This window comes from Ursus arctos, unplaced genomic scaffold, assembly GCF_023065955.2.
Source record: "Ursus arctos isolate Adak ecotype North America unplaced genomic scaffold, UrsArc2.0 scaffold_7, whole genome shotgun sequence".
In the NCBI taxonomy this organism is placed as follows: Eukaryota; Metazoa; Chordata; class Mammalia; order Carnivora; family Ursidae; genus Ursus; species Ursus arctos.
The window spans coordinates 37,601,770-37,629,436 of NW_026623089.1; the positions used below are offsets into that span (position 1 = coordinate 37,601,770).

A 27,667-nucleotide genomic window follows, 5' to 3' on the forward strand; every position below is an offset into this window, starting at 1 on the left:
TGGAACTCATGTCACAAGCTGCTTCTGCTAGTAACTTCAAGACACATCTTTCTCTCCCACACACGGACCTGTCACCTCTAGGCACCGATGTCCTAGACCCAGTGGGCCTGAGGTGAAGGTGTGACTTCCTCAGGGCTGACCAGGAAGGGAGGGCCTGGGCTGGCTCTTCGGCTCTCTCCTCCCGCCCAGAAATGGTTAATTGCCAGCTCCAGGCTGCCTCCAGCCCAGCCCTAATTGGCCTGATCTCAAGCGGCTGGCCGAGCTGGAGCTCAGCAGCTCCGGGCCAGGCTGGAGCAGCACGGAGCGGCAGGGGCATTCTTCCAAGGTAATGATTAAGCTAAGCGTCTGGCAAGGGCACAGGCAGCAGAGCCGGGAAGGTGAGCCCTATTCACACCTCAGCCAGGCTGTGGTGGCCAAGACTGGTTTGGAAGGCAGGGCCCCAGGGCACGGGGGCCCAGAGCCGACAGCCACAGCCTCCCCCTGCACACGGGCATCCAGGAGCATCTCAGGCCGGAGCCTCTGCTGCCTACCCTACTGGGACCCTGCCCTCAACCCTGGCACCATGAAGCTGCAAATGTTCTGGACTGGTCTGGAATACACCTGCCGGCTCCTGGGCATCACCACTGCGGCAGGTAAGACCCCGCCTCCCAGCTGCGGTCCCCTATGCCCTGGGCACGGCAGACAAGGCTGCTCAAGGGGTGGGAGCCAGCCGGCTGGGGACAGATGGACACATCCGGCCACATCTGCCCTCACTTTTCTTCCCAGTGCCTCCAGAAACACTGCTCTGCAGGGCAGCGGCAGGTGCAGTGGGCTGAGCCTGGGTGAGGGGGCCTGGTGCTGAATGTGCACCTGGCGAGCCACCACCCATGTGACCTTGGGAGCCCTCAGCGTCCTCATCTGGCAAATGAGTAGAGAGGGTCTGCCTTTCCTCCTTGAGGGCTATTGTGAGGTGGAGGTGAGAGCTGACGCTGAAGGCATGAAAGACCCGGCAAATGTGAGAATCGGGTGCCTCGCTGTGTAGTTATGAAGATGGGCAACAGAGCCCATCATGTGGTACTCGAACCACAGCTCCATCTCATGGAAAGGGAATTCCCTGTCCCAAGGGACAGGCCGAGCTCTAGCACTGGATGTGGAGATCCTGGGCTTCCCTTGGCCACTCTAACCCCATTAACAGAGAGTCCTGTAGCAACCCAGGCCCCCTCTCTGTGGTCTGACTATAGGAACACACCGTGGGTCTGGGGTCGAAACGGTTCCCTATGCTGGACTCCTCACCCTCACCCAGCCTGATCACAGGGCAGCTCGACTCTCAGAGCAGAGCCAGAGCAGCCATGATCCTGAGTTCTGCCTGCTCCCCTCCCCAATGCAGACTCCCAACTTGTAGACCCCCAGGTCCCCCGCATGGTCAGAGTCTGTGTGCAGGAAGTGAGAAGGCAGGATTCTGAGCTCTCAGCTCTAGGCTCCACTGTCCCTTGGGAACAAGGAAGAGACACACATCGATCGCCAAGTCCTTCCTTGCCACTGGACAAAATCCAGTATGAGTCTTGGCAAATAGGAAGTGTCCCCCAGCTCAGACTTCAGCCATGCTTCTTCCAGCCCCTGCCCTGTCATTTGCTGATATGTGACCTTGGGAGAGCCACCCGGCCCCTCTAGGATAGCACTTTCCGATCAGGACCTGCTAGCCTGGTATTTTGGAGGGTCAAGGATGCACGAACTGAGCAGAGCTCAGTGGAACTGAGGGCATGCACCTCTTGGGGGAAACCCGCATGACCCGGTTCAGAGCTTGGTGGGGAGGCTGGCCGGCAGGCTCTTCTAGAGTCTAGGTCCTCAGCACAGGAAGTTAACTGTTGAAGAAGGTCTAATGATACTCCTCCTGTTGCAAGATGGAGCACTTGAGCCCAAATAGGGACAGCGACCTTGCCCAAGGTCACACTGCAGATCAGAGGGACAGGCGGTCCGGAGCCCAGGTGCCTCAACTCTTAAAAAGACCAGGACTCTGACCAAGGAACTCCCTGCTTCCCAGAGTAGGAAACTCTACCCAGTGGACACCAGGAAGGGTCTGAAATTGCTCTGCTGAGGGCCCCGAGTAAACGGGCTGGTGGGGGAGCCCATTCCAGCCTCCGCCGGAACCAACTTGTCACCTACATGTAAGGGAATGACTGTGAAGGCATACAGCTTCCCACGCTGGGGAGAGGACGGTAAACCTAAATAGGGTTCCTGTGTCTGGGGTTCAAGTCCTGGTTCACCCCTGTTGATCTTGAGCCCACCCTGCTCTCCTCTAAGCCTTGGTTTCCAGATCGGTAAGATGTACCCTTCCCAGCTGTCAGATAACTTGGTGATGGTTCCCCCTGCTGCATCCTGCCCAGAGCTGAGGCCTGCCTCCTGTCAGGAAGCCGGTTTCAGATATATCTATTTTTCTAATAGCCTAGCAAGAGACAGTTTAAATGTCTGATTTATCTCAGCCAGTGGAAGGGTCTGCAGCCATACACGCGCGCGCACACACACACACACGCTGTTCCTCTTAACCACAACTCTTATCTCTGTGCGGAGGGCCGCTGTTAATGCGGAAGATGGGCCTTCCACTTGGTTTTGATATAGGATCCAGGCTAAAAATAGGCCATGAGATGCCTTTTAATGGCCAGGCTTTCCAATAATCTTGTTGGAGCTTTCTAGAGTGCTGGGAGCAAGTGGGAAGCTAGAGAGAGGGGCTTTGGTGCTCTTGGGCAAATCTCAAGTTTCTTCCAGCGTCACTAAACTCCTGGCCTATTTCCAGTGTTTAGGATTTGCAAATTCCTTATTCCCTAAGCCTCTTGTTGTTGAAATCTCTGTTGAGAAGTCCAGGCCCCATTTACAGTAGCACTGCTACTAGAAAGGAAATAAGACTTGAGACAAGGGCTGTCACTTTGCAGAAAGCCCAGGAGACCTAAAGTAGCCCCCGGTCCTTCTATGAGAAGAAATGTAGGTCCTCCAGAAGCTAGGAAAAGCATGTGGCCCAAGGCTGCTCAGAATGTCACCTGCAGAGACCAGGCAGCTGCCAGTCCAGCAGCCTCTTCCCTGGATCCCGTTCTCTGTAGATGGGATCTCGGGCTTCTAGAGATTCCAAGGGTGCCAGACCCCAGGAGGCCCCACCAGAATGGCAAGGCCCAGTGGTGGTGGCCTGGCTGGCTAAGTTCATCTCGTCTTCTCCTCCCAGCCACTCAGAATAAAGCTTCATCAGGATGTCCAGGGGTCCCACGGGCCATTGCTGCCCCACCCCATGCCCAGCCCCACACCACCAGTGGGCACTGACCAAGCATTGCCACTGCCAAACAGGGGAAGGCAGGCCACAAGCAGACAGCACCCAGCTGAAATGTTTCTAAAATTAGAAAATTCTCTCCTATGAGACTTTTCTTAATGACTTTGAGCCACTTATAAGGTTTCCAGGTCATCACAGAGCTTCTCCCCAACATGTGTCTTACAGTTGGCTAGCTTCACTCATTTGCATTACCTCCCTGGCTTGGAAGGCTCTGTGTGTGTGTGTGTGTGTGTGTGTGTGTGTGTGTGTGTGTGTGTGTGTGTGTGTGAAATTATCAGGTGATTCTTATAGGCATGGAAAGTACCAGCTGAAATTGTGTGTGTGTGTGTGTGCGTGCGCACGTGCGTATGTGTGTGACCACTGATGTCTCTCCTGCTGAGATGTGGCTCCAGGCGTCACCCAAAGAAGCAAACCCAACTGAGGAACTGCACGCAGACTGTGAGTGCTCCACACCTCCCCATACAGATGCCAGGCACCCACTTGTCCAACCCTCAAAGCAGGTTCTCACTCTGTCCACAGAAAGGCAGGGCCATGACATCCTGAGAGACTCAGGCCCCAGAGGATGCTCGGCCCCGTGATTTATTGTCATTACAAACCAACCATCAGGAAAGGGAAGCTGGGAAGTGCGTTTTACCGAGATGGGAGCACAGAGGGGCAGGGTGCCCCTTCTCTGTCCCACAGGACCGGTCCGCATCCCTGCTCTTGGAGAGCAGGATTGGCTTCCCTTTGACCTTCTGCAATCCTCTTAATCCCTGAGGGAGAATCTCCATGTGCTTCCTCACCACTCCGCAGCCCCGGCCCCACGTCTGTGGGGAAGAGAATGGAAAGAGCCCACCGTGTCAGCCCTTTGTGGAGACCCCCGCAGCTTTCCTCAGAACAAGGAGGCTCAAATCGGGGCTTCTCACTGCCAGCGCTTGAGGGCTTTCTTCACTCTTCCAGCTCTACCCTGGGGTCATAGCTGATAATAAACATTGCTTGAGGATTTACCGTGAACCAAGCTCTGTGCTACATGTTTTAAATGTGGTATTTCCTTTCACCCTCATAACTAGCCTTTGAAGCATCATCATGCCCATCGTCACCCCCACTGTACGTGGGGGGGGACTGAAGCTTGGAGACACACCTTGCTCAGGGTCCCACAACCAGGAAGCAAAGAGGCAAATTCTAACTGATGAGGGTCTATTCCTGAGACCTTTCTCTTAACCAGTGTGTCCTCCACCTAAATCAGGCTAAAAGGCACGTCTTTCTATGGCTCGGCAACCCCAAGATGCAGGATACAAAACACACAGAGGGTACGAGAGAGGCTTGTCTGAGGCCGTACCATACACGGCTCAGGCAGGCGGGGTCATGGTGAAGGTGGGCACAGTTACACCGAAGCACAGTAAGCATGACCGAACACTTCCTAAATCTAAAGACTCCGACATTTGATCCGGTTGCTCATTTGCTCTCTCTGAATAATTGCCGTGCAGACTTTCACTGGCACTACCATAACCATCCAGCCAAATCCACTCCTGGACCTCATCAGAGGACAGACAGATCTGCTCACATTTCCAGAGGGAACTATCACAGCAGGACCTTCCATCTATGAGTCCAGAGATGCATAACTGACAGCAACAGTAAGATAAAGTCATGGCCTCGCTAAAGCCCCACCAGTGTCTATGGGGGCCAAACGCTGATCTCAGGCCTATTTCACCAATGAGGAGACTGAAGCTCAGAATGTTCAAGGAGCTTGGTGCGGGTCGCACAGCCAGGAGACAGCAGGTCTGGTATTGGCGGTCCGGTCTGCCCACTCCCAGGGCAGTGATGCGGTGGCACATCCGGGGGCTGTCAGCACACTGCTCCAAAGAGAAGGGCACCACACAGCCAACAAGGAAATGGGCTGGCACCGAGGCAAGGCCATTTTGAATGAGCCCCGCTTGTCAGGCTAATGTGCTCTTTCTCACAAATCAACGATTTTAGATCAACCTGGAATCACTTAGGCGTTTTGTTTTGTTCCAGGTTTTTGACCCATTAACCTCTTCTCTACATAAAGGACAGAGCCACATTCCCAACAGCCCCATTCTTTGCCAACACTCAGTTCAAAATGGAGATTTGGCTTATTAATATAGCCTAAGACAAAAGAAGCATTTAAACCCAGATGTTCTCATTATTTTTTAAAGAGTACAGCAAATGCATAGTTTGACCTTACCCCATCAAAGCCTTCAGAAATAAAAATAAAAATAAAAAACTAATGCTTCTAAGACAGCCATCTTGGGCTCTCCAGGCTAGTTTCCATCCTTCTTAAATGTGTATCCCCGTGGCCATCTCCTGCCATCTAAGGAAGCTTCATGCACTTCAACATGTCCACAAGCGGATTTATTACCTAAGCAAGACCACATTGTTTTCAGATCTTCCAAATGGATGTTGAATGTTTTTCTTTTCTGATCTGATTGTCCTGATGAGTAAATGAAATATCCCTGTTTCTGTTCCACTCTTCTACCACTGAAAGATCATATGATTTGGTTCAAACATTTTTTCTTTACTTCCTTATGCCCGTGTCTTCCTTAGATTTAGAACAAAGAATCTGTAACTCCATTTAGGTCTCATTTATTCAGCAAACATTTGCTGAGTTCCCACTTTGTACAATGTAGGCACATAGATTAGGATACTGTGGCCCCTACCCTTAAGAATCACATGGTCTGACTAAGGAAACAAGCCAAAAATACACATCCTAGCATGAAGCACTGCAGTGTGGAGTTTGAGGGGTGAATTTGTGTCCTTCTCTACTAATTACTAGGTGTGTGACCTTAGGCATGTTACCTAACCACTTTAAACATCAGTTTTTTCACCTGTGAAATGGGGATAATGAGCGTATCTACCTTCTGGGGTTGTGAGCATTGAACGAAACAGTGACTAAAGCAGCAAACTGCCTGGCACGTAGATTCTCAGTCAGTGCTGGTGAATTTTTAGAGGAATGTGGAGAGCCCAGGGACCACATAGCATGAGTGATGGGCTCTTCCTGAAGGATGGAAAAAGAAGGAAGACCAGAGGAAAGGAACCAGGCAATCTATGACCCTTGAAGCTGCAAAGTGAGGAAAGAGTTAGAACATGAAGTCTTTTCCTGAGTAACATTTTCCTTCACATTTTGAGGTTGGGTCATTAGGATCAGCCCACAGGATTTGGTTATTTCTATACTACATGCAGTGACCAAATCAGAAGGAAGATGGTAGCCTCATTTTTTGTTTGTTGTTTGTTTGTTTTTATGGGCTGACAATTCTCTTAAAATTGTCCTTAGTTCTGAACAACCATCTGAAGAGGGCTATTATCAAAAAGGATTGTCCTTAAATACAAGTGGCAGATGCTGAGGAGAGAGAGACTTCCGTGGGCTCCCCCTGAACCTTCCTAGATTACAGAGGCCAGGAGAAGGTCCGATGAAGAAGCATGGCTTATATGGCATGGATGGACATATCTGGAGGTATGGTCATTATTTCTGGCACCAGGAAAGCTGTCGTGTGGAAGGGTGGGCAGATGCATTCTTTTTTGAACGTGAGAAAGAATAAGAGGAAAATACCTTGGGCAAATACTTCGACTTGAAATCAAGACTTAGAAGAAATTTCCCCTGTAGTTCCTTACAAGAAAGATGCTACTCTGTGGTAGAGGCAATATCTTCAATAGTCTTAGTGAACCCTGCAGGGCTGTGTAAATGATATCATCACCAAGTAGCATATTGGCATACCATCTAGGCTACACGACCCTTCCTGAAGTCTGAAAAGGAAGGGATACTTTTCAACTCATTCTGTAGAACTAACGTTGCTCTAATACCAAGACCAGATAAAAGCATCATAAGGAAATTACAGACATATATCCCTCAAAACCCAGATGTACAAGTCCGAATAATGTTTTAGCAAATCAAAAAAATAAACGTCAAGGGGATAGTATATCCTAAACAAGGGAAACAGTAAGGTTGCTCTAATATTTGAAAATCAATTAATGTGATTGACCACGTTAACAAACTACAAAAGAAAACCTTATGTTCTTATGAAAATGGGTACAGAGAAGGCATTTGACAAAATTCAACATCGTTTCATGACAAAAACTATCATCAAACTGGAAAGAGAAGAAAATTTTCTCAGCTTATAAAAAACATTTACCAAAAAACCCTACAGCTACTTACAAGTAAAAGATCAAATGTCCTTCTCCTAAATTAGTAACAAGACAAGGGTGTCCACTCTCACCATTTCTAGCCAACGTTGTATTAAAGATTCTAACCAGTACAATAAGGCAAGAGAAAAAAATAAAATGCATACAGATCAGCAAGGAAGAAGAAAAACCTGCTATTCACAGATGACATGGTCATCTATGGAAAATCTGATGGAAGCTACCAGAAAAGCTACTAGAACTAATAAAGGGTTTAGTAAGTTGCAGAAGACAAAATCCATATACAACACCAATCATATTTCTACATACCAGCCACAAAAAACTACAAAATGAGACAGTTTAAGTGTAATTTATAAAAGCATCAAAAATATGAAGTACTTGGGGATAAACCTGACCCCAAAAGTGTAAATAAAAACCTGTAAACTGGAAACTAAAAAAAAAAAAAAAAAAAAAAAAAAAATGCTGAGACATAGTCAAAAGGCCTAAATAAATGGAGAAATACATCCTTCTCATGAGTCAGAAGCCTCAACATTGTTCAGACGTCAATTCTTCCCAAAACTGCTGTATGGTCTAAATGCAATCCCAGTCAAAATCCCAACAGAGTTTTTTCTAACACTTGAAGGCTGTTGCCAAAATTGACATGGAAAAGCAAAGATCCTAATACAACCAAAACAATTTTATAATCAAAGATCAAGGACATTAACACTACCTGATTTTACACCTATTATAAGCCACAGAAATTAAGACAATACAGTATTGACACAGTGAAAGACAAATAGATTAATGGAACAGAATAGAGTCCAGAAATAGACCTACACATACATAAACAACGGACTTTTGAAAAAAGTACAGAGACGATTTGGTGTAGAAAGAATAACTCTTTCAACAAATGGTACTGAACAATATCCATTTGCCAAAAAATGAATGTCCATTTATACCTTGTACCACACACAAAAAAGACTAAAACGGATTATAGACCTAAATGTGAAACCTAAAACCACAAAACTTTTATTTTTTTTTCCTAAAGATTTTATTTATTTATTTGAGAGAGAGAGAGAGAGAGAGAGACAGAGAAAGAAAGCGACACGGAGTGGGAGGAAGAGCAGAGGGAGAGGGACAAGGAGATTCTGTGCAGAGCCTGAGCCCAACACGGGGCTCAATCCCACGACCCTGAGATCATGACCCGAGCCTACATCAAGAGTCGGACACTTAACGGACTGAGCCACCCAGGCACGCTCCTAAAACTACAAACAGGTTTATCCTGTTATCTAAAAGTAATGATAACTTGTGTAATGAGTTAGGCAGATAGTTCTTATTTACAATATCAAAAGTTCAATCCATAAAAGAACAAATGGATAAATTGCATGCCATCAAAATTAAAAACTTCACTTTTTGAAATACGATGTGAAGGGAATGAGAAATCAAGTTAACAAAGAGATATGATGGCAAATAAGCCCGTGACAAGGTGTTCCACTTCATCAGTCATCCAGGAAATGCGAATCAAAAGTAAAACGAAATTCTACTACATATAGTTAGAATGGCTTAAAATAAAGAGACCCCGCACACCGAGTGCTGCGTGTTGGCGAGGAGGGGGAACTCTCAGACCCACTGATGCTGATGTAAAATGGTGCACTCGCTTTGGGAATGATTTGGCAGTTTCTTAAAACATTAATCACATGCCTACCATATGATCCAACCATTCCTCTCCCAGCTCTTTGTACCCAAGAGGAAAGAAAACAAATGTCCACACAAAAATTGTACGTGAATGTGCATAGCATCTTTATTTGTAATAGCCAGAAGCTAGAGAAAACCCACATGCCCCTCAACAGATGAGTTATAAACTAACCAAGGCCTATCCAGACTTCTTAGCAATAGAAAGGCCTAACTACGGATACATGCTACCCCGTGGACAAATGTCAAAATAATTATAGTGAGTGAAAGTCAACAGCCAAAAATGAGTACCTACCATATGATTCCACTTTTATAAACTTCTAGAAGATTCAAACTAATCTCTAGTGACCGAAAGCAGATCAGTGGTTGTCTGGGGGTGGACAGAAGGGGAGGAAGGTGATATTACAAGGAAACAAGGGCCATTCTGCTTCCTATGTTCCTCATGTTCTGGCAGGTTGGCTCAGGTAGATGTGCATGATAATGGCAGAGGCAGGAGACAGCAGGCCCGGTTCACGAACCCATTTCGTATCTCCACTTGCGTGAGGCCTGGTAACATCCTCTTGCCCAAAGCAAGTCACATTGCTGAGCTCAGGTTCATGGGCGGGGGCGGAGGGGAACAGACTTCACTTTAGTGTGGAGGACTGCAAAGTCATGTAACATCCAGTGTGGACACAGACAGGAGCATTATTGCTATCTACCACCAGGCCTTCTAGAAGGCCAAACAAAGTAGACCTCCTAGCTGGTCAACTTTGGTCTATAACTCCTGTTTAGAGAATCAAGTTTAGAGAATCCAAACTGGTGCACTCTCTTGCCTTCAGGAAACTCTCCCCACACAGGCTTGGGAGAGGTGTGAGGCGTACTGAGTGCCACGCTATACTCTAAAATCTCTTCTACTTGAATATCTAGAATTTTCCACTGTAAAATCTTGGTCCTTTCTCACAGTGTCTCTGAAACCTGGCTCCTATGTATCCACTGAACTCCTCTCAACAGATAGGTAAACCTCCCTGCCAGGCTTAGACTCTGCCACAGCTTCTCCTGAGTTAAGAAGCCTACAGCTACTACCTTCTTTTCTCAATGGGTTCTTAGCAACTGCCTCCAACATCTTCATGTTCTTAGAAATGGTGCAAATCTAGCTTTTACCTCTACAATCAGCCATGACGGTTTCGGCACGTAAACCATCCCCAGCCATTGTCATCAGCTGGACCGTCCTTACCTGACATGTCCTTACAGACCTTAAGACCAGTAGGAGACACACCAGACTTGAAGATGAAGAGGAACAGTAATTATAACAGGGTGAGCTATGAGGCTGCCCTCAGCAATGATGAACATGACATTCTCATCCTTCCTCCCGGGCATCCAGAGCCAAGAGCACTGTCTGGCATGGAAAACCAGGTAATGTGACCTTTAGTGACCTCTGTGGCCCCCAGGGCACTGCACTGAATGTAAGACAGATATCAAAACTCAACCCAGCTATGGAGTCAGAACAGACAACCTACAGCCAACCTTGAGGTCAGTCCTGGGACAAAAGCAGCCCAAGGCCAGAGGCCGCCAGGATAGCCCCTCAGCAGTCAGCACCACGGACAGGCCACATCCTCGTGAGCACACTGGCCCTAAGCCCTTGGCCTCCCCAGCAGGTGCACAGAGGACATGACGCAAGAGTTGCTGAAGTGCATGGGGCTTTGGACTACTAAACCCCGGCCAGGCCTGCAGAAGGGACCTAAGACAGGAAAATCAATGAACAGCCATCGGTGTATTGAGAAGAGCTCTTTAGCCACCATAAAGATGTGTATTAATGGAAGGAAAGGATGAGAATAAAGCCTCTCTTCCCCTTGAGAGCACTTGCCTCTCTCAGGCAGGAACAACCCTCCTCTCCTGATAATTCTATTAGCCACCATCTACATTTGCACAACACTCTATCATTTACTAAGACTGAATGTTCACGACCATTTATGCATGCTTTTATTATCTGCATTTTCCGGAAGAGGAAGCAGAGGAGAGAGTGATGATTTGCTGGAGGAGTCAGGACCCAGCTTCCCTGATGCAGCCCCGTGCTCTCCCTGCCACAGCGCGGCACCCTCACAGCTCCCCCCTGCACTCTGAGACTGGAGCTTCGGGATGCCCGGGAGAAGGCAGTGCGCCGTGGGGTCTCGGTCCCACACGTCTGATCCCTGCTAATCTGAACGAGAACAAAACACTCCGGAAAGCTACACAAAGAAAGCCCAGGCCCCTGGGAGAAGAAAATGCTGGGCCTCGGCCCAGACACAAGGGGCAGCGACGGGAGGGAAGGGGACAAGGGGAGGAGGCCAGGCTTGTCCATAAATGCTTGTGGAGGAAGAGTGGGCTCTAACTGGTGCCAAGGAAGCAGCCCCCGGGGGGTGTGCAGGAGGGGTAAGACAGAAGGGTGGGGCGGACAGCACTGGGCTGGGTTCCTACTGTGGTTCTGTTCGGCTGGGTCGAGGAGTCACAGGACCCCAGGGGACAGATAACAGGGCCAGACGGAAGCAGTCAATGGGCAGCTTAATGGTGGTATAAAGGTGGTTACGTTGAGCTCTGCCGGGCACCCCTCCCACCTGCACCACAAAGTCCAACACATCTAGGAACCTAGCCTGTTCTCGCGGGCAATTTCCTTCTTACGGAGAGTAGATTATAATGAAGCCCTGATTCTGGGAACATGTCTGACTTTTGTTTCCACCGTCAAACTGTCAGCTCCTATCTTCATGCCCAGCTCTGTGAAAAGGCCTCAGGGTCATTTGTTGGAGAGAATTGTTGATACGGGTTGCCCAGGTCACGCGGAACTAGAGCCCTGTGAAGGCGGATGTCAGAGCTGCCAGCCAGGCTACCTGGTCAGGAGGAAGGAGGCCAAGAGTACAGGCCAGATCCCACAAGTAGCTTAGAGGCTCCCAAACCCTGGGCCACGAACACCGCCAGAGGCCAGGGCTGGAGGCACTCATTCTTGTGATCACAAGGGAGCCAGTGATGCCCCCTCCGTGGCCCTGGGAGTGAACGCCTCCTTACGTGGAGGTTGAGCGCCTCTTTAAATTTGGGGTGTGCCTCCCTAAATTTACGATAAGCACCTTCTTGAACTTAGAGTAAGCGCCTCTTTAAATATTATGCCCAGGTGCCCTGCTCACCTGTCCCTCGTCCTGGCTCTGCCGGATGCCATAACGTCTCTGTGTCTTACAGACGGCCCTGCCTAACTCTGGAAACGGGGCCGAGTTCCTAGGTCCCCAATTCCACAAAGCCAGGACTGTACCCATTCTCATCCATGGGGTCGACAGGAGGCCTCTGAGACAGCAGGCAGTCTACCCATGCAGTCCTGGGGAGACGGACACGCAGGACACAGGATGACCGAACCTCTTCTCGCATACCAGGCCCGTTTCTCACCTACCGCTCCTTCTTCCACTTCAAGGCCGCACCTCATGCTTGTTTCCTGGCTTCTGAAATACCCCAGTTCTGGAAACTAGCCCCCTGAAAAAACATTTAGGAAAATTCAGACCCTCACTCAAAGCATCTTGGAGTCCTGTATCTATGTCACGTGGAACTCTGGTCCTTCCCAAGCCAGCTTGTCCCCAGCACAGGTCAGTGAGAACAGCAGGCTGAGAGCTTCCACGGCAATGACCGCGGCGGCTGTCTGGGGTGAGTACTGGATTCGGTTCACAAATTTCTCCTGCGGTAGGGAGTCTCAAGTTTTGCTTTCCTTACTTTTCCGCTGGGAATCTTTGTGACATGACTCTGTGGAAGGAAGCTGCTTTATGAGGCAGAGCCTCACTGATCCTGCATGAAATCCCAAGATATCATACCACCAACAGGATTCTACAGCCCAAAAGCAGTCCCCAGACACCACCCCACTCCTGGGGGACTGCGTCTCCCAGGCTGTGCCTGAATTTGAGCAGGGGGAGAGGTGCTGCAGGACCTAGGAGCCCGCAAGCTGGCTTTCTGACAACCAAGCTGGGGACCAGTGAGAAGGGCCAGAGGCCCAAGGGGCCTTGGGGGCAGGCTCCCTGCTGAGAGTCAATATACAGACCAGACCAGACACGGGGACTCGGGGCCAAAAATCCCAGGTAGTTAAGAGAATAGGATAAGCTGCTTTTCCAATTATCTGTGGCCGCATAATAAAACCACTGCAAACCTTAGTGACTTCAGGCTACATCAATTTTATTATGATTGAAATGTTGTGGCTCAGGAGCTCAGGCAGAGAACAGTGGAGACGCTCATCTCAGCGGCATGAGGGCTGGGAGCTCAGGTGGGGTGGCTGCAAAGGCTCATCTAGGGCCGAACGTCTGGAGCTTTGCTTCTGACTGCTGGTTTAGCTCATTGATTCTTCTCCACTTCGTACGTGCTGGGGCTGGGATGTCGTCTAGAAACTTCCTCACTGAACACGTCTATGCCTGGTGGAGAGGGCTGAGCCAGCGGGGGATGGCTGTGCATCTCTCTCTCTCTCTCTTTTTCTCTCTTTTTCTCTAGCATTCTCTACATGGCTCACTAGGGCTTCCTCGCACATGGTGGTCAGGAGCCTCAGACTTCTTACGTGGGGGGTGGCTGCCCCCAGAACAAGCATTGGAAGAGGGCTGGGCGGAAGCTCTTTGCGAATCAGCAGTGTAAGTCTATATCATTCTACGGGGCAAGCAAGTCGCTAAGTCCAGCCCATGTTCAAGGGGAGGGGAATTAGACTCCACCTCTTGATGAGAGGAATTGCAAAGATTTTGTGGGTGGCTTCCATCTAATGCATCCTATTGTAACAAAGAAACCCCAAATTGCATTGCTATAATTAGGGGTGTCTCCCTCACCTAACAGTGTTAAGTACATGGGGGTCGATTCCCATTTTCTGCCAGAGAGCCCAGCAAGTGGTTTACCAGGTCTGGTCTCTGGGAGTGGTGCTGCCCCAGGGATCAGCAGGAATATCTTCACGAGGAGACCATTCCTGGCTCCCTTTCCTTAGTCATTGCAACTGGTGTGACGTTCAGAAGCCCAGGAGGCCTTTGGGGAGATAAGGGCTAGGGAGGAGAGTAAGTTCTTGCAGAAGCAGGTCTAATGCCCAGGGTACTTGTCTGCACCCAAACTGTGGGAACAGGGCTTTCCCCCAGCACCACAGGGCACAGCTTTCTCAGTGGACTTGGCTCCCTTGGAGGGATAGAAGGAAGTTGCAAGGTGCAAAAAGACTTGAGGGTGTGGGCCCAGGAAGCCACACTGTCACTGCCCCAGGGCAGAACCTGTGACCTTACCCGGTTTCAGGAACTGTACAGAGAAGCCCACAGAACCACGGCCACAGCTGCTCCGGACTCTCATTCATGCTGCTCCGTGCTCCTGGCCCCACGGGGCCTTCCCTCTCTGCAGGGCTGTCCTCAGCTCCCAGACGGAATGGAGCCTGCCCTCGGCCGGGTCGCAGGGTGCTGGGGCCTTTTCCCACCCTCCACAGCTCTTCATTTCCTGGGTCCACGACCATCGGCCTGGCGCACCAAATGTGCCATAAACGAGGGCGCAGGCTGACCGCTGGGGACTTTGGACCCTGGCTTACCAGAACAACTCTGGGGTTGCTGGGTGGAACTGCCCTGGGCACGGAGATTCGGCTGTGGCTACTTCTGACATGCAGAAGAGAACTCTGCTCAGGTGGCAGGCCCCTCGCCAGAGGCCTCGGGCGGGTGGTCACCACACCCCCGCAGCTTAGGCACCAGGCCGGTCCCTGAGGCAGGTCGTTTCCTGACTCCTTCTGTGGCAGACGTTACAAAAACCCATTCACAGCTGGGCTTGGGGGACACAGTGGTCCACTGCCCATAGCAACAAGGGTCTCATCCATGTGACACCCCCCATACACATGAGCCCCCCAGTAAATGTCCTCCCCACCATCACCATTTCCACCAGAGTCCTTCTTCTGCTTCTTGGAGCCCCTGGGAATCAGCCCTGCTTCTGGCTGCCCTCTGCCCTTTCCCGCCAGCACGCTGTGGGCACAGGGCTGCACCCCAGGAGCCTTGCTGGGATGTTTCCATAAATAACATGGGGTTGATGATTCCCACCTTGAGGGATGCGTGCAGGGGGTTTGGGGGGGGGGCTAGTGCAGTGTGTGGCACGTGCTGGGACTTCCTCGAGAGGCCGCTGGGCTGGCACACCCGGGGGCTTCCAAACCCCGACGCCTTCTGGTCCCACGCTTCCGCCTTGCACTACCCTGAAAAAAACAAAAACCAGGCCTCAATGACAAGACAGGCCGTTCTCTGTGCCTGGGGAGCCTACCTGTGTGCCCTCCCCGGGCAGAACCAGCCCTGTTGTCCTGAGCTCCTGTGCCTACAGCAGCCTTGTATTAAGCAGGTGAACACGGTCGCCCGGGCACACCCTCAGAAGCCAGGACCAGCAGTGGCTACCAGTGTGCTGGGAGAGGGGGCGGCCTGGGGCACCCAGAGCGTGGCCCTGCCCCTCGGTCACCACCTCCTGTCTGCCGCTTCATCTCAGCCAAGTATCACCAAAGCCTCTCACCTGTAGCCCCGAGGTCAGGTCGCTTTCTGAACGGCAATCTGAACTCGTGGCTCAGTCTCCCCAACACTCGAGGCCCCCCCTGGCCATGCTGCGGGGGCTGGTATTTAAAGAGCCACCCTCCCGCCTCTGCCCGAGGACTGCTCATTGCCCCCTTCCGTGCAAAGCACTTACCCGTGGTTGCCAAGGTCAGAACACACAAAAAGGGGTTCCAACTCACCTCTCTCTCTTCTCAGCTGTTTCATCGATTTGTTTTTTTAACTGCAAACCAGGGCTGCCACTATGGCATTCCTAGAATGCCCCTTTGACTATAGACCTTTTGTTCCCATCAAAAGGCACCGGAATAACTCTCCACACGCCAAACAAATCAGGGAAAAGGGCTGAGTTCCCAAGACCCTTTCCTGCCACCTGCTGGTCACTCACTGCAAGGCCAGGCAAATCTCCAAAGATTGCCCAGGGAAGGGGAGCAAGGGACTTAGTACCTGTGAGGTGCTTGGCCTCAGTCAGCTAATTAAATCCTTCTAACCATTATGTGCAAGAGGGATAAGGCGGAATCTGAGGCTCAGAAAGACTGAGGGACTCAGCTATTAACTAGCAGATGTGAGACTGAAATGCTGGAATGACCCAGGTTGGTAGGTTGGTTTTGCCTACACGCTCTGTGCCTCAGTTTCCCTTCTGTAAAATGAGGATAACAGAATACTTTCACTTAGGACTGTCGTGATGATTTAAAAAGTTAATAAATGCTAAATGCCAAGAACAGGACAGGATACACATTGAAAACTAAATAGATGGCATTTGCCTGCAGTGCACACACACACCGCACACAGGTACACATCACACGCACACACACGCACACACACTGATAGACAGCGGGAACCAGGAAACTGTCTGCCACCTGGAGCCAGAGTCTCAAGTTCGGTCTGCAGGTCCTTTACTCTCTGATGTGTCCTTGGAAGAACTACACAAGGTGACTGCCTGAGCCTGGCTTTCCTCCTGGTAAAGTAGGAAGGACAGATCTCCCTGTGTCTCGGGCTGCGAGAGGACAGGGACCAGGACAAGCGTGACCATTGCGTAGAAAGCATTAGTGCTCCGTAGCTTATGCCGACGCTCTGGAAGTGTGTGTGGCTGCCCAACGCTCCCAGCCCCTCGCCTGGTACAAGCCAGTGACCATCTAGAACCTGGAGAAGGCAGAGGCAGTGTCCTCCACGGCTCTAGACCAAGCCCAGGGGAGTGCTGGAACCCTCCCTCACCAAGCATACTTAGGCACCTCGCTTCCCTTCCTAGATTGAAACGCTCCGTGCCCTTCTCCCTGAAGTACTTCCACAATCCAGTCCCCCAGACGTGAGGGGTAGGCGCTGGTGGCCCAGTGCTTCTCAGGAGGCAGCATTTCCACAGTGGACAAAGGGCTCCGGACACCGGGGAGGGAAGTTTACCCAGGGTCTCTGCCAGGGAGGAGAGGAGTCGTCAGACCCAGGGAGGCAGTCTCCCAGACAGCACAGACGAAGAGCCACACACAGGCAGCCAACTACGACAGCCTAATCCTGCCAACTTTGATTTTCTGGGAGGGAGACAAGGTGAAGCCACACTTTGGCCCATACCAGGGTGTGTCACCTGAGCCCAGAGAGAAATGTAGGATGCATGCAGTGTAATCAGGACCAGAAAGAATTCTGGTGAGTGGGCCATGTGGCCCTGGAGGAAGGTTTCAGGACACCTCAGTGCTGTCTATGGAATGTTTCCATCCGTGAGCGGATGGGGTCTGAGCCACAGCTCATTGAGCGAAGCAGGGAGATCAGGGAATCCCTGTGAGGAGACAGCCCGGAGCCAGCAAGTCTGGAAAGCTGGGTCCAAGACAACGTTCAGCCTGGACAAAGGGAAGGTCAGGCTCTTGAGCACAAACACCAACTGCCAAGAAGCGGTGAGAGGAGGAACGAGGCTGATCAGCTTCTTGTGCCGGAGCAAACCCTCAGGGGCTTAACCAGCACTGGGTCCAAAGCAAGGAGCCAGGAGGGTGTGATACAGCCACCAAACCAGCAAGTGAACACACAGTCACAGAAACAGCTAGAACAGTGATCTGGGCAAGGGAACAGGGGTTGGGGAGGTCCCGCCCACAGCCAAGCACTGAACCCAGACACACGGCACATACGGCTATGGCCTGCAGGACAGTGAGGCCCCTTGAGGCCATGACACGTGGAGGACAGCTGTGGAGCAGAGGGGCTGGTGGCCTGTGAGCATCAGCTGTCTCTGGGGGCATGAGGCGTGGTGGCACGACCAATGTGGGCAGAGAAGGGAAGGCATCTGTGCTCTGGGGGCTGGCATTAAAGACCTCTGGGGTTCTGCCTGAAACCCTTCTGGTTTCCAGAGACCGATCCAGAAGGCTCCCTGCTTGCTTGTACTTTCCCAGCCAGCAATCCCCGTGCCACGTGGAGAAGAGCCTACCCTGGCTCTCAGTCCCGGGGGGAGAAGGCTCACTCCGCAGCCAGGGAACCACCCACAGGGCCACCATGTGGTTGGAGCACCCGGGCCCAATCTCCCCTCTCCTCTTCCCCTCTTAGTGTTGATCGGCGTGGGCACTGAGACCTTCCTCCAGGGGCAGTTCAAAAGCCTGGCTTTCTATTTGCTGTGAGTATGTGTGCATGTGCCCTTCCCTGCCTGCCTGCTCTGCTCTGAGTCTGTCGACTAACACAGCGCAGCCCCCACCCCTTCCCCCTAACTCCATCTCATCCCACAGGTGGACGAAGTAGAGGGGGCTTCTAGGATATTCTCTGGTTTGAGCAGGGTTTTGGTCAGATCACCCCATAAATCAAACAATTATCCTTCCAGCCATCCACCTGCACACCCATCCTCCCAGCCATCCATCCATCCATCCATCCATCCATCCATCCACTCAGCCAGCCAGCCAGCCACCAACTATCCAGCCAGCCATCTACCCACCCATCCATCTTTTCAATCATCTCTTTGTTCAGCAAACATGAACTGAGCTTGTTTTAGAGAGAGCAGAATCAGCTCCAAAGACTATATATTTGAGCCTTCTGCATGCCAAGCACAGAAAAACGTTTTATTTAGGTTGTGTCCTTTAGCTCTGACAGCACCGGAGAAGGGCATACTGTCCTAATTTTTCAGAGTAGAAGATTCAGAGGGAGTAAGCAGCCCAGCCCGTGTCAACAAACACGGGCAGCAGGGCCCAGACTCAGGCCTGGGTCTGTTTAGTTCCCTAGCCTCTGCCCTCTCTTGCCTGCCAGCCACCTCCACAGATGCCTGCCGGCAGGAAGGACGTCACTGTGCAGTGGTGGCCTGAAGAGGGAGGACGGCCTGGGGTCCCCGCCAGCTCTGACCAAGCGGCTTCTCAGCAGCCCCATCCTGAGGGATGAGGTACCCCTGTGCTTTGGCCTGTGGGGATCACCAGGCTGCCTCCTCCCCGTCCACGTCCACCCTCCTCCCTGCCTCACTGCTCAGGGCAGCTCTTCAATTTGCTACATAAATCACACCCACCGTCTCCCAACCATCTTTAGCCTATTTCCACTGTGCCACGAAATTAGCCACCTAGAAACGGAGGGCCGTTCCAGAAGCTTCAGCCACTGCCACTGCCTCCAGGCCATACTCCTCTGCCATCTCCTGGTCTCCGTTTCATTTCTTGTCACTCAATTTACACCTCTGGAGCTTCGGACTCTTTCTCACACTCACCTACATCACCTCACCTCCGAGCTCTTGCTCACCCCGTTGAGCCCCCCAGGGTGACTTACCCGACCCCCTAAGCTCGACGTTCCCAAAGCCCGATATTCCTTCCTGGCATTCTGCCCTGGGAAGCCTGCCCTGAGCCCGGAGCCCCGCTGCCTGCAAGTGACTTCTCTTCGCTCCAACTCCCTGCATGTCTTACTGAGCCTGTCCCTGGCCACCGCACACTGTGTCCCCGGAATCCAGAAGCCAGCCTGGCCTTCCTCCTCTCCCCCTCTCTCTCTGCCTAGATTATCCACAAACGTCACTTCAAGTAAGAGTCCAACTGTAACAGGTCAGCTCCATAGCCAGTTAATGCAAACTGCATTCTGCCCAGAGCCCTGCCCCTTCCTGCCTGCTCTGTGCCTGTCCCTAGGAGACACCATGCCCCTCTGGTCACTCTGTGGCCCAGTTCTAGAAGATATTATTTCCAGCCTCAGGTCCCCCCGCCCCTCGCTGTGAGCTAGTTTGTGTTCTCCACCGAGCTCTGCTCCACAGCCCCAGGGGATGGGAGCCACTGCCCGCTGGCCCATCCCCCCTGCACTCACCCCCACTCACTCCTCAGGGACCATGGCAACACCCCACCCCCCTTCTCCTCCCCTCTGCCGCCCTCCCTGCACACAGGCAGTCTCCCCTACAGATCTCAGACTCCTGCCTCTGTGTACCCTCACACTCAGAGCCTTGGTCGATGGTAGCACACCGCTGTGACACTGTCACTCCCTCCCCTGGGTCCCTGGGACCTGGCACTGGCCGAGGCCCAGAGCAGGCTCCCGTAGGCACTGAGCTATCATTGGCTTTCTCCTTGTTCTGCTCCACTTCTCTGCACACCAGCTTCCTCTCGCATCTTTCTCCTTCCTTCCCGTGAGGCCCCTCACTGCCTTCCTCACACTCACCCACAAACAGCAGCCACACCATTGGCTGAAGGGTCTGCGTGGCTGGTGTGGCACCCCGGGGAAGAGGCCTTGGTTTGTGGGATCCTGCTACCACGGCAGGGCTCTCGGCGTGGATTCGCTGCCCCGCCTGAGTGACCAGACCTTCCTGACCTCAAGAAACACAGCCTCTATGGCAGCAGACAGGACACCTGGCCAGTCACTCTGCTGCCCAAGCCTCAGTTTCCTCCTTGTCCCCCATCCCGAGATGTAGAAAAAGCCAATGACGCTTGTTTTACAAAGCACACGCGCTGGGGTGCTTGCTAGGAGCACAGGCTCTGGAGTCTGAGGGCTGCGCTCAAATCTTGCCCTCGCTACTGGTCTGCTGTGCCCCGATGCTCTTAGCCGTAGGCTGAGGGTTATTACAGTGCTTCAATTATAAAATTGTTAGAAGGGCTAAACGAATTGATATCGGTAAAGCCCTTAGAACACGCTTGGCACATGGCCCGTTATATAAATGTTGGTTATTCAATTTAAAAGCTGAGGAGTAGGGGCTAGGGAGATACTGGGAGACAGGGAGAGTAGGAGAAAGTAGGGCTTAAGTACTAAATGCTCATGGAGAGAGACAGAAAAATGATAATAACTAACAATATAACAATATTTATATAGTGAACACTCTGTGCCACGTTTGAAGGGCTTTACAAATATCAGCTCATTCAGTCCGTATAACAATTTTATTGTTGAAGCACTGTCATTACTGTCGGTTTACAGACAAGGGCGCGGAAGCACAGAAAGGTCCAGCCCCTTGCCTCTAGGCACACAGCCGTTCAGTAGTGGGGGCAAGACCCAGGTCCCTGAGGAAACTGTGGCCCCAAGCCACCTTCCCCTGGGAGGTAGCACTTCCTTTCACTCATTCATTCACTCCAGGGATGTCCATGGGGCACTTCACAATCAGCTATTCCCAGAGTGGGCCTGGGCTGCGGGGAAGAATTAGGGAGGGAACTGACAAAGTGAATCTACAGAGTGGTAGCCCAGGTCACACAGTAAAACAGGGAGAAGCAAGAGGTCCCAAGACAGACAAAAGGAGGAAAGAGGAGTCCTTCCAAGAGGGGCTAGCTTGGGCAAAGGCCCTGTGGCACCTGGTAGTTTCCTGTGTAGTCAGAGGACTATGAATGTTCATGTAAGGCTTTAAAGGCATGCTAAGAAATTTCAATTTTATAGGCCGGTAAGACCCTCCAATAAAACACGTAAGTTCCATTCCCGAAGATTCTGATATGTGAAGTCTGAGGCTGGCTCAGGAATCTATGATTTCACATATTTCCCAGAAGATTCTGGTTGCAAGTTCCCTGGACCACACTTGGAACGTGAGGAGCTTTTGAAGCAATCTGGACTGGGAAGACTACGGTGGCAGAAGGAGCCCTAAGGGCAGCCCGTGGGGACAGAGCGGAGGAGCAGGAGAGGGAGAGGGGAGGGCAGGAGGCAGTGCCCAAACTCAGACTGTTTGGACAGTGGCAAAAGGGAGAAGGAAAGGAGTCTGGAAGAGATCCAGCCTTTAGGTTCACACCGCCGGCAGTGGCTGTTATGCTAGTGTGACGAGTAGCTAGAAGGATGTGACTGTCAGTGGTCACACAGGGACCGGGGTCAAGGCAGCCTCCCCTGCTGGCCTATACTCCATCACCCATCTCTGGGCCCCGGCTCGCACCCCTCCACTGAGGCCCACCCAGCATAGCCCTGGCCTGGACGCAGCTCCCGGCAGATGCTGGCTGGGTGGCAGCATCAGGCCAGGAAACTCCTGGTCAGTCTGCTGGCTGGAGATGGCCAGGAGCCCCAGATGCTGTGAGAAAGCAGGCTCTGGGAGAGCGAAGGGCCGATCCGATGGCACCAGACCTCCCTTCCCTGTCTCCACCACAGGTTTGTAGGTGCTGTCCTCTCCGTGTGTGAAGGGGCCTACTTTGTGGCTCAGCTGCTGGCCATCTGCTTCCGGTAAGTAGCCTCCAGAGCAGCCCTTCTACCACCTCGTGGCCCCAGACACCCCCAGATCCCTCCACCCGTGAGGCCACAGCCCAGGTGACATGAAGTACTGCGGATAGCTTCCCCCCCACCGTGCAGCCAGCCCCTGCCCAGACATGGGCTCAGTCCTGCAGGCCCAATGATCCCCTTTCTCTGCTCCCAACCGGGGGAGTGAGTGAAGCATATGCACAGGGCCCGTTTCCACCCAGAAGCCCCAGCAGAGTCCATCCCCACCTCCAAGAACAGCCCGTAGCAGCACCCGCCATCCAAGGCACCCATGGAGAGGCGAGGACCCTGCGGAAGGCCAGATGGTCGTGGAGTAAGCCGAGCTAGATTTGAGAACTGGCTCTTCTTCCTGCTAGGACCCAGGCACAAGTCAGGGGCTGCAAGGATCTTGGGAAGCCACGGAGGCTCATACTTGCTGTCCGGCAGTGCACCGTTCACAGAAGCTGTCATCAGTGTGGCCAAGGGCTGTCCCTGGAACACAGCTCTCAGAACCTCAACAGTTGCGTCTCTAGGTAGTCAGAGAACGAGCCAGGCCTCAAATCCAGCTGTTCCGGGGCCTTGCAAGGCCATCAGCTGCCTCCCAAGGTCACCAGCCCTGAGGCAACAGGCTTCCTCCTTTCTGATGAGTGGCACTGCCAAGGGATTTTTGCAACTTCTCTGGGACAGGGGAGGAAGGAGCCCTGAATCCAAAGGGGCATTTCACCCGGCTCTGGACTCCCTCCTCTCCCAGCCAGGGTCCGCCACAAAACAGTGTCCACCAGAGGGCACCAATGAGCCATGGCTATGGTGTGCGGAAGGAGGGCTGTGCTCCGGACCAGCATCATCCTCTAGCCCCCGCCACTGTCCCAAACTAGCCTGCACAGACCTGCTCCAGACCAACGCAGAGGATGAAGGAGATGAACCTAAAGGCAAGCCCTTTCCTCCTTTGAAACCCAGAGGCAACACCGCTGAGGAAACCCGCTCGGCATCAGGCCTCCGCCAGGCCCCTGTGGGGTCCCCACGAGCCGGTTTAAAAAGAAGCCCGTCTGGACTGCTAACATCTCATGCCTAGGCCGGGCTCTGTGAGCAAGGTGGCGCTGGATTCCGGCCTGTTCACTCAGGTGGCCTTCAGCTTGCACAGTGCACAGTCTACACAGCTGTCCCAGCTGTTTCCTTCTCCACTCCCCTAGGGACCTCCCAACAGGCTCCTGAGTCTCCTATTCTCCTTCCCCCAACTTTGCTGAATCCTGGTGTCATTCAGCTCCCATCACCCTTGACAGAGAGACAGGGCCAGGCCGCCTTTCAGAAAAATTGAGGGCCCTCTAGAAAGATTCAGGCAAGACCCCTAACTGTGGAACCCATAATGAGGAGTCCAGCCCCTGGGGAGAGTTTAGCCAGAGGCCACTAAGTAGAAATGGGCACAGCAGGACCCGATCCCAGACTCCAATAGCTTTCCATGTTCTGGGGCTTTTCTGGGTTGTTTCCTGTTTCCTGCTAATCCTGGACTTCCTCCTGGCAGATGTCGACAACAGTCCCTGGCCTACAGAGCAAGGGAGAAAGCCCGCTGGTTGGGCTGCTTCCAGAAGTTCCTGGCCTACATGCTGCTGTCTGTGGCCTGCTTTCTCCACCCTGTCCTGGTCTGGCATGTGACCATCCCAGGTAGGAGCTCCAGGAGTCAGTGGAGGCAGGGAGCCCCCACCACAGGTGGGCTCTGAGCAGGAAGGGCTGAATCCCCCTCTCGCAGGCCTCGGTGACACTGGCTCCAGGGCCCCCACTGGCCCCATGGACTTCTCTGGCCTAGATCATGGGGACAAGGAAGAGTCAGGCATCTGTCATGCTGATCAAGTGGCAGGAATGTCCCGTCATGTAGGTCTAGTGGCTGCACACAGAGACTTTCCTCCAATGCCTACGTGTGGTCTGAGCCTTCAGAGGGTGTGAGATGGTCACTTCTCCATCCAAACCCTTCCATGTCTCCCCTGTGCCTACCCATTCAGGTCCAAACTCCTCAGCCTGGTTTGGAAGGCATGCCATGGTGGGACCCCTGGCAGACCCTCAAAGCCTCCTCATCTTCCCCTCCAACTCGCAGACTGTGCTAGTCGGCAGGAAGCCAGGACTCAGAGCTCCCACCCCTCGGTTTTGCCCATGACCTCTTCTGCTAGAACCCTCCTCTTCCCCGCTCCCTAGCTGTGTCCCTCCTCATGAGCCGCCGAAAATGCCAAAAGCAGACCGCGCAGGGAGACAAAGTGGAAAGGCAGAGCCTCCTCTTCCTTCCGGTGGTTTCTTTAAATGTGCCTGTCGTAGCATCTCAGGGCCACTCCGTATGGCCCTTGGTGCACTCGGGAGGATTCAGCATTGCCGAGGCCAGAGTGAGCCACAGCCTCCCACTCCTTGGAGAGCGAGAGACGCCCAGAGGCTTCCTCTGGATAGAGTGTGTCTCCTGGCAGGAGACCCAGAGCAGCAGTCTCAGCCTGAGACAGAGGGACCTCTGGCCTGGAGACTGGGGGGGGGGGGGTGCACCCAAGAGGGGGACCCATGCTAGGCCAACCCCACCCAGTAGGATTTACACTTTCCTCCATGTTTACTGGGGAGGCTGCGGAAGGAGCATCTACCCACTTCTGGGAAGGGAAGGAAGCCCAGTTCAGCAGTTGGAGCCCAGTATCCAAAACAGGGTGCAGGTCCACTGCAGCTATGGCAGGTGCCCCCCAGCACGCGGTCCTAACAGGGCGGCCAAGCATGGTGATGAGAGGCCAGGCAGACGGACCAGGGTCGGCTGTCAATAGGCAGGGGGACTCAGGCCCAGGGTCGTCGTGTTGCCAAGCAGGGTGAGACCCAGCATAGCACTGGCCCCACTGACATCCCTCAGCCACACACCAGGCCTGTCCCCTGAATCTGAAGTGGGTGTATGATTCGATGTGCCGGCTGGAGCCCAGAGGGCCTGAGCGTGCCACAGTTGCCCTTTGGAAGAGCGGGCTCAGACAGCCTCTGGCTCTTCCCCAGCACATGCCCAGCATCCTGACCTCCCGCATCCCTTCCAGGCTCCATGCTCATCATCACTGCCCTGGCCTACTTCCTGCTGAGCAAGCGGAAGAAGAGCAAAGCCGAGCCCGAGGTGCCGGCTCCCCCAGAGCAGTACACGGACCCCTCCAGCAGTGCCGTGAGCACCACCGGCTCCGGGGACACCGAGCAAACCTACACCTTCCACGGGGCCTTCAAGGAGGGCACTGGCTCCCTCTTCATCCACATGAAAAGCATCCTGAAGGGGACCAAGAAGCCCAGTGCCCCCCAGGGCCCAGACACCCTGACGGGGCTGACTCTTGAGCCAGCCGACTCGCTGGTCAAGAAGAAGCAGGTGCACTTTGAAGACAGTATGGTCAGAATCATCCCGTCTCTCACCGAAGACGCGGATGACGGGGACAGCGAGCCAGAGGAGACCACCTCTGACACCACCCCCATCATCCCTCCCCCACCAGCCCCTATCTTCCTGTCTGCTCTCACAGACACCCACCTATTCTGATGCCTTGTTCCAGCCTGGGGGACACTCAGAAAAGGGTCTGCAGAGATTGACGGCCCTGCCTGGAGTTTCCTGATATCTGAGGCCACTCCAGGGAGCATGGGGGCTTCGCGGGCTAGGGCTTCAAGGGGTGACCAGACATCCCCATGGTAGCTAGGCTGCTGGGCCATCGAGATCCTGCAGACGCCTTGAGGAAGGCACAGGTGGAGCTCATGCTGCCTCAAGCCGGCAGACGTTCCTCCTTCCTGGACACGGAGCGGGGAAATCCTTGCACTCTCCCCAAGAGACCATCAGTCCCATTTCACATAAGGTTGCTTCAGCCCGGAAGCCAATGGGCTTCTCTTGCTCCTGACACGAGGGCCCAGCCCTCAGCAAGGACTCATGGTCCATCCATCTCTGATGCAGCAATCCAGCTCCGAAGGCCCAAGGATGTGTTGGCTCCTTGAGCATCTCCGAGGCAGGTGTTGAAGGTAGCCCTAGATCCCGCCCCCCCAGGTGAGATTGCTCCCCTTGTCGGGAAGGCGAGGCAGCGAGCCCTCAGGCCGGGAGCAGCAGGAGCCATGGGCCGCATTCTCTGCGTGCTCTGGGGCTGGCGCTGGGCAGCCGGAGTTACGGAGCCCTTCAGGAAACAATGCCGCTCTGTGTTTACTGCGGGGAAAGCCAGGCTCATTCCAGAAGCATCGCTGAGGACTTCCCGCATCCCCACCACATGAACTTTCCCGAGATTCCAAGCAGATGATGTCAACCAAAAGATCTTGGAAGACGACAAGGATCCAACAGCGTGGGTCCCAGCACACAGCGCCTACAGTGTGCGGGGTGGGGGCGGGGACCAGGGAGGCGGTGCTCCCCAGACACACAGCACAGAGAGGCAGCTCGGCCATGCTCAGCAGCCCAGTGGCAGAATAGGTGATACATATGCATTTGTTTTAAATGTAAGGGAGGGAAGAGGAGGGAAAGAGGAGGGATAGGAGGAAAGTGGGCAGGCAGCTAGCTTGGCTAGGGAAGTGACAGTTAACCCACAAAGAGCAAAGAAATTTCAATCAGATATTCCTTCAAAGATTTGCAAAATGGTATTTGTTTCTAAAAAGTGTCCTCTGGTCCATGGGATAGTTGCAAGGAAGAGCAGACAAGTGATTCTTCATAGGCAATCTCAATGAACAGGCAATCTGAAGGGACAGTTTTATTGTTTCCCAGTGTGTGGGGGTGCATTGTGTGTGCCTGTGCGTGTGTGTGTGTGTGCGTGTGTGAGAGAGTGTGTGTGTGTGTGTGTGTGTGTGTGTGCAAGCACCCAGGTTCCGCAGAGCAACCTTAGAGCACATGCTTTAAGGTCTAGAGAAGAAATGTGTTCATTCTTGTACACTTTTCAACATCCCCTAGGAGTTACTTTGCAAATGTGTGGGACTCAGGACCCCCCCCCAGATGATCAGTCTGGGGCCCAAATCCAACAGGTATCCCAAATGAGCAGCCCTCTTTCCATGATAACCCAGTTCTCCTGTAAAACCAAGTGAGAACAAATAAATAAATATGTCCGCATGAGCAGTCGATGACAGAAGCTGTGGAGCTGGTGAACCGTCACCAAGGAAGAGCTTCAGAGTCCGAGGGCCCACCGTCAGGGGAGAGTGGAGAACAGATGTGGGTGTTGGTAGACGGGAACGCACCCAATTCCTAATGGGCCAGGCGTCCCAGGCGGGCCCCCTGTGCACAGAAGGAGCCCACGTGGAGAGGAGCCAGGGGCCCTGCACCTGTCACATGCAGAAGGGGACTGTGATGGGCACAGGCATGGCAGGTTTCTGGGGAACCCAACATTTCCATTCTGTTCTCAGAACCCAAGCCAGCAGAGTGGAGACGGCTGACCAGGTCACAAGAAGCAAATACCGAAGTGTATTATCAGAGCTGTTTAATAAACATTTCTGTCAACCTGAGGAGTAGAGCGTTGTTTGGGATGGGTCTTAGAGGGAAGGCGCACGTTGGGAGTTCCAGGTGATACGATGTGCCTGCCCTCCTGAGACATCGGGCTTCCGG

The 27,667-nt window shown here is 53.0% G+C and overlaps 1 protein-coding gene across 2 annotated transcripts; it reads left to right on the plus strand.

Moving 5' to 3' along the window:
- Positions 1 to 302: 302 nt before the first annotated feature.
- Positions 303 to 27,567, plus strand: TMEM72 (transmembrane protein 72). Of its 2 annotated transcripts, XM_026481584.4 has the most exons (5): positions 303 to 632; positions 18,112 to 18,178; positions 22,051 to 22,122; positions 23,654 to 23,793; positions 25,170 to 27,567. In XM_026481584.4, the coding sequence occupies exons 1-5, from the start codon at positions 329 to 331 to the stop codon at positions 25,646 to 25,648; spliced, it is 1,062 nt and encodes a 353-aa protein (XP_026337369.3). In that variant the 5' UTR covers positions 303 to 328; the 3' UTR covers positions 25,649 to 27,567. The 2 variants fall into 2 exon arrangements, with proteins under 2 accessions (XP_026337369.3, XP_057164456.1); XM_057308473.1 differs by lacking the exon at positions 18,112 to 18,178 and having other exon boundaries at positions 562 to 632.
- Positions 27,568 to 27,667: the final 100 nt, after the last annotated feature.

Bases quoted from the DNA above. Each gene is read 5' to 3' on its own strand.
- TMEM72 (XM_026481584.4), top strand. From the start codon at position 329: ATGATTAAGCTAAGCGTCTGGCAAGGGCACAGGCAGCAGAGCCGGGAA. The intron at 18,179-22,050 runs GTGAGTATGTGT...TCTCCACCACAG, and splicing joins AGCCTGGCTTTCTATTTGCT to GTTTGTAGGTGCTGTCCTCT. The intron at 22,123-23,653 runs GTAAGTAGCCTC...TCCTCCTGGCAG, and splicing joins CTGCTGGCCATCTGCTTCCG to ATGTCGACAACAGTCCCTGG.